This window comes from Glycine soja, chromosome 4 (genome assembly GCF_004193775.1).
Source record: "Glycine soja cultivar W05 chromosome 4, ASM419377v2, whole genome shotgun sequence".
Classification (NCBI taxonomy): domain Eukaryota; kingdom Viridiplantae; phylum Streptophyta; class Magnoliopsida; order Fabales; family Fabaceae; genus Glycine; species Glycine soja.
Window position 1 is genome coordinate 34,971,227 of NC_041005.1, and position 7,202 is coordinate 34,978,428.

At 27.8% G+C, this 7,202-nt stretch overlaps 1 protein-coding gene across 1 annotated transcript; it reads right to left on the reverse strand.

The window, feature by feature from the left end:
- Positions 1-768: 768 nt before the first annotated feature.
- On the reverse strand, positions 769-5,114 carry LOC114408164 (AP2-like ethylene-responsive transcription factor At1g16060). The gene is made up of 8 exons (XM_028371257.1): positions 4,866-5,114; positions 4,431-4,513; positions 4,261-4,269; positions 4,083-4,171; positions 2,826-2,899; positions 2,663-2,713; positions 2,482-2,558; positions 769-1,643 (listed from the first exon to the last, which is right to left on the reverse strand). Exons 1-8 carry the CDS (start codon positions 5,015-5,017, stop codon positions 1,126-1,128), a joined length of 1,053 nt encoding a protein of 350 aa, XP_028227058.1. The 5' UTR covers positions 5,018-5,114; the 3' UTR covers positions 769-1,125.
- Positions 5,115-7,202: the final 2,088 nt, after the last annotated feature.

A 7,202-nucleotide genomic window follows, 5' to 3' on the forward strand; every position in this document is an offset into this window, starting at 1 on the left:
TGATCTCGAACTTTTGTTCGTGGGAGCAAATGAGTAATAGTGAGTGACTTGAAGAGAAGTCTTTGTTGGAGGCACTAAACCGAAGTGATAACATTGAAATTTATTTTGGGAGAGAGTTGTGTTTTGTTATCAACTCTTCCTTAGTTGATTCCTTGACTCTTTTTTATTGGACATGTAAATTTCAGGTTTAGATATATGTAAAAACTGAATTATATTCTAACATGTGAGTGATGTATAGTGATTTAATATATATATATATATATATATATATATATATATATATATATATGTATGTATCTATTCATGTTTTTGTGCGTTGTTTGATGGATGTATATCACGAAAAATTTGTCCTCATTTTCATAATCAAATTAATAGATTTTTCACTAAAAATTGAAATGTCACATTTTATAATTAATGAGGCGGATTGTTACACAATTACCTTGATTATGCTATCTTTTAAGATGTATGACCTTTGGAGTGTGAACCCTTTACAAAGGGTTATTTATCCAAATTTGAAATTAAAGTGACGAGATATGTAACATCTTTTACCACAATTGTTTTTTAAAAAATTAATTTATTTTCAATCCATAAGAATTATATTACTAATTAATTAGTTGTGGGATAAACGGTGCCACAGCTTCAGCTAGTCAAACCACTCGACTAGCCTAGGATATTCACGCGACAGCAATGACACCGATCAGCAAATCCATATGAATGTGTAAAATTAAAAAAGAAATCCAAACAATGAATATCACGTACACACAGAAAAACTTAAAAAAAAAAAAGATATATTAAGGAGATGATACAAGATTACGTGAGTACTCATTTTGCATCTTTTGTTTTGCTCTTTCTTTGAGATGCTTATTCTCTATACAAATACAACAAATGAACAAGTTGACATCCTCCTCTCACCATGATTACTAATCCAAGATCAGTTTCCCAAATAAAACAATCTTCTTCTTGTTATTTTCTTATTGGTCTTGTTGTCAACAAATTAATGCTTCATATTCACAGGACTGAGAATAAGCCTAAGTTATCAATGAAAAAAGAGAAATCAACAAACAACTTCACTTAATCTTTTTTTGTTGTCCGGGTGCATTTGGACACTTAGATCAGCTTCAAGCCTCAAAAGTCATCACAATGGAACATAGGGGGCACAAAGCCGTTGAGCACGCTGAACATAATATCATCCCCTTCTCCATATCTATGGGAATCTTCACACTCAAAATATGTTTGAATGTCATCGGGAAATGTGCATGACGGCAACTCAGACTCCGACGGCGGTGTTGACAAATCTGTAGCAGAAGTCATCTCCATCATTTCCTTAAACTTGGATGACTGAAGCAAAAGTCCTAGGGCTGACGTGGCAACAGCTGGCCGAGGCTGAGTCATTGCCGCTTCTTCATTATTGAATGACTCTTGTCTGTTGAAAAAATTGAATCCTTGTTGTTGATTAGAGTTTGAGGTAAAGTTCGTCTCACAATTAGGGTTAGAGTCAATAAGATTAGAGTTGACAGTGGTGTTGTTATTATTGGGCTTAAGCCACTTGATATAGCGGCTGAGGTCGAAATTGGTCACAGCGTTGACTCCTCGATATTCAATAGCTGCCATGTCATATGCTGTGGCAGCTTCTTCTTGGGTTGCTGTAAAGATTGGAAAGACAATCCATTCAAATTAACGCATGTCATTATCATTTTATGCGTGCTATTGATTGCAACTGAAACGTAATTCGCCACAAAAAATTAATTATGTCATGGCATCTATATTGAGGAATGATATTTGTATAATAATTTTTCACAAAATCACAAGAATTTAAACAAGTTAAATATAAAAGATAAGGATAAAAAGAGAAAATATGAGATATGATGAAAGTGATATTTTAAAGATTTTATGATCGACTAAAAAAGATCACCAATGTTACTGTTACTGGTATTTTTAACAAAATTAACAAATTAATATTTACTAATAAAAAGAAAACACTAGTTACTAGTATTTTATTGGTTAGCACAATATAATTAAATAAAATAATTAAAAGTTAAAAAGATAAATTTGACGGAAATTCATAGAGTGACCGTTGATTTAAGTATTCTTACTAGTATTCAGCAATTTCAATAGAAATCAGAAGAATTCTTCATTTGAGAAAAAAAAATCCTAAAATATATGTCATTTTAATTTTTTTTTCGTTAATACTAATTATTTTTTTCATTAATAAATGTTACTTTAATTTTTAATACTAACATTAATTTTATAAAATTATTATTCTTTTTCATTTATTTATTTATTTATTCGTGTAAAATAATTTAGGACGATATTTATTTTAAAATGAAGAGAATAATATTTTACAAATGATAACCAATTAACTAATTTTTTTATTAAAATACGTAAAATTATATTTCTCATGATTTCTTTTGTGTTATTATATATTTTTACAATAAAAAATTTCTTCTTTTTATGATGGAAGAATTCTTGGTGAAGTCTTACCGTAAGTTCCGAGGTAAAGATATTTGTTGCCGAAAACCCTGCCAATCCGAGCCTCCCATCTTCCGTTATGATGGTGTCTAAACATTAAACCAGAGTCACGAAATTTCAATTACAATGTCTCTGCTTATTTTGGTCTGATTTTCTCTCCGTAGAATAAATGGATCAATGATAACAATTGTACCTTGCAACACCTCTGTATTTAGAAACTCCACGAGAAAAACCGCTGCTTTTCCTGCAAATTTTTATTTTTTATCGTTTGCTCTAAAGAACGCCAGATTACATGGTAACTTCTACCGAAATTAATCTTGAAAGTTGAAACATAGTAAAAGAAGTAAGAGTTTTACCTCCTTAGTGATCCAATATACTCTTCCCTAGATTGACCCTCCATTTCTTTCAGTTCATTCTGGTAGGTCGATAACTACAATTGACAAAAGTGGTTTGTTTTATTTTTTTCTTCTAAATTAGTATTTCCTACGACCCTTTTACAACCGTTTCAGAAAATTGGTTGTCCCCCTGTATAAGATATTTTTTTAATGTTGCATTAATTATTTTTCTTTTAATTAATTAACTAATATTTTAGTCAAGAAAATAAATCAATTAAAACTCAACCCAAACCAACCCATTTGTAAGTGGTTTGGGTTGAATTGATCAATGGATCAAAGCATTAAACTTCTATGTTATTTTTTAAAATTCAATATTTTTTATTAACCTAAAATTTTTATTAAATAAAATACCGTATACATTACTTGTAATTGTTACATGTAGTTGAATAGTGGAAGAAAATAAGATTAGTGGAAAATCACATTAACTTCATCCAATAAGCTAACATACTATGTTAACATGGTTTAAAAATTAAAATATAATAAACAAGTTCAAGCATCACACCCAAGAAACCTAAAAATCTAAAAACTAAAACTATTGTAGTATTTGAAAATTTTCATTGCTCTCAAATAGTCAAATGAGTCATGGAGCTAAAACTTTAACTAAATCTAAAATAGTTTAAAACAAATTAAAAAGTAAAATAAATGTTCTACAACCAATTGGGAGTTGAGTTGAAGTCCTAATTTCTTTGTGATTGAAACCATGAAAATTGAGATAAGAAGAGACGGTTTCACTCTTAGTTATTAAGTCTGATAATAATAATAATTGATTTTTTAAAATTAATATATATATATATATATATATATATATATATATATATATATATAATAAAAATTAACAAGTTAATGGGATAATGAGTCCAAATATTAAAATTCGTTACCTAACCTAAAATTCAATAGGTTTGGTAAAATTTGACCTAAACACAAAAAAAAAAAACTCAATCAAAACTATTTTAGTTGATTTAAATCAATTCAGATTCATAAATAACCTACACCAATAAACATCCCTAGGTGAGAAACAATTAACTGAAAAGAAAAATATGATTAATATAAAAATAATTAAGTATAATTTTAAAAGAATATTATAAATCACTGATATATTTAATGATATTAATTAAATTAACCAATTTTTGAGGAAGGTGTGAATTAATTGGGAGAATCTTATAAAAAGGAAAGGGAGGGAGTATATTTAACTACTAAATCACTAGAGTGTTTTCTTACCGGAAAATTAAGAATGGTATCTTGACCCCAGTATTTCAATGCTGCTAGATCGTAAGCATGTGCTGCCGCCTCTTCATCGTCATAAGCACCTTCAAGAGCAGAGCATCCTTAATTAGTTACTCGGATTATGCTTTACATTTTTCTGTTTATAACAGCAAATCATGTAATATCTACGTACCGAGGTAGACTGATGTATGGTATGTGAAGAACCATTGCCACAACACAAGGAAAGGAAACTATTAGTGAATTCACCAAACTAACTACATAGAATTGAGTATACTAGCTATCTAATTAGTAAAAAAAAAAAAAGAACGAAGATGGCTAGGCTAGTAAAGGGCATGAAATTACCTTGTCGTCCTTTCTTGTTCTGTGACTCATTCCAGCAATTCTTGTCCCACAAATGAGCTTCGTATCGGCCAGTCCATCGGTGCCTGATCTTGGATCAATGAGCACCCATTTTATTATTTTACATGAAATCATAAGAAATAAAGGGAACAAATTTAACGGGAAATGGCAACAAAATCAAATAATTAAGACGTGAAAGATTTACTTATTCGAAGGATTTATTATTTTTTTAGTCTTTAAATTTTTAAAATTTTTATTTTTAATCTTCAATTTTTTTTACTGATTTTAGTTAATGAACACTTTTCTATTCTAGGAACTAAAATTAAAGATTAAGAACCATTGACGAATAAAAAATTAGGGACTAATAACAAAATCCTAAAAAGTATACGAACTAAAAATATTACAAATTCAAATAAAAATTAACAAAGAAGACCTAACCTAGTGACTCCTCTGTATATTGAGCTGCGTTGAGGTGGGGAATCTCTAGGGACGCTTCTCCTTGTTCGTTTCACCTTGGCGGTGACAGTGTTAGTTGTGCTAATGTTATTGTTAGTGCTTGCATTGATTTTGTGTGTTTGCTGCTTCGCCATGGAAAGAAATAAGATATGAAAGCAGAGATACTAATTTTAAGGAGATATATGACTTAGTCCACCAATGAAGAGGGTTTTAAAGGGAGGGAATAGGGAACGAGTTGTGCTGGCAATTACACGGGATAGCCGGCTATGGATCGTTGTTTCTGGCCGTCTCCCAAACCGGCTCTCATGCTAAATTCTTTCTTCCTTGTCTTTACTTGAATTATCGTGTGGTGTGGCTATCAACCGGTTTGATGTATCTGCTATGCTCTCTTTATTATTTATATTTAATAAGTTTTTCCTTTGTTTTGTTCCCACATAAAGAATTATTCTTAGTTTACATTGTTTTCAGTTTATATATTTTTTAAGATAAGTTTATTACGAAATTTTTTAAAAATAATTTCATAAAATTTGAGAGAAAACACGAGGAAGCAAAGGGAGTCAAGGATGAGGAGATTGTGATGACAGCTTGGTTAGGATTAGTTTGTTTTTATTCCAAGGGTTTCTTTAGGTCATTTGAAAGAGTTATTAGAAGCATACTCTCATTTTCTCTTTTATCTCTACTAGTTTTTGACATGTACAGGAAAATAGGTTATTTATATAATTTTAGGGTGACTTTGTATTAAATAATATAGTTCTATAAAAAAATTATTGAACTTTTTTATTCAATTATTTATTTTGCATATATTGAGAAAATATTAAAAAAAATCAATTTAATAAAATTAAGATAACATGTGTTATTGTTAACAAAATAATTATTGTTCAAAATTTTGTAAATATATGTAAATTGTTAGAAAAGATATGTAATTCATCGTTTATTTTTCACATGCATGTCCCAAACACCTAAACAAAGAAAATAAAGATAACAATAACTCAATATTGTATTATAAATATATATGTAAAATGTAATAAATAATATTAACAATATATAACATAATGTATATAATTAATATATATGATTTTGTATACAGAAATTTTTTATGAACTATATTTTAAATTATAATATAATGAAAACTTCGGTTACAATATGTTTCTATTATAGTAAATATGTTTAAGTTTCAATCTTATGTTGCATCTCTTTGTCAATTTGAAACCACAAAAAGTTACACTAATTAAGAAATAAAAAATAAAATGGTAATAAATATTGAAATATTATATTAGATTAGATAAGAAATACAATATAGGGAATAATATGTAATAACAATACCTGATTTAGATTTTGAAAGACTTCTCTATAAACAATATTTAAAGTGACATTTGAATTATTTTCATCTTCATTATATATAAGAATCTTCAATGCTTCACGTGTTATAATCATTGATACATACAATTGTCTATGTGAAAAAAAGAAAACCTGTAATGGAAGACAAATTCCAACAAGTTTGAAAGAATACCCTTGATATTTGTTTATTTTTATTGCAAAGGAAACAACTATTGAAAATTGTTTATCCTGAAACTAAAATGAAATTCTAAGAGTAGATGAAATTAATGTTAATCTTGAGATGAAAACCTTTTTTCGATGTTATTGTCAGAAATGACTTTTGTTTTCAATGACTCAATTAATAAATGATTTTAGAATATTTATATATTGAGGTAGAAAATTGCATAATTAAAGTTATGATAAATAAATAAATTATTCTTATAAAAGAATGAAAAATCTATTTTTTACACAATAACATATTTTTTGTCATTACTTAATTTTTTTATTTAATAAAAAGAATTATGAAAAAATCAATATAAAAAAGATCATTCGCATATATAATAAATAATACTAATGTAAAAAAGAAAATTATTCTTATAAAAATTCAGAAATTGAATTATCATTTTATGTGATACTAAAGTCATTATCCCATTAAAAAAACGGTAATATAATTTTATATATAGTTACGCCGTCCGTGTTTTATATGTATTAATTTAAATAAATAGAAATTTTTTGTTACTAAAATCTTTATATATAGCTAATTAAATATAGCAGAAATGATGAAATTAAGCAGAGCTAAAAATATTACTCATTCAACAAGTCATGCACTCAAAATAATTAAATCATGACCCAAGTAGAGGTAAAAATATTACTCATTCGTTGCTTTTTAATATTCAAGTAATTTGCTAATCTTTTCAATTAAACATGTTTTGTTTGGAAGAGTGTGAATCTCATTCAAATCATCCTATATGAAATACATGTACAAATAATTAATTTGGAGGT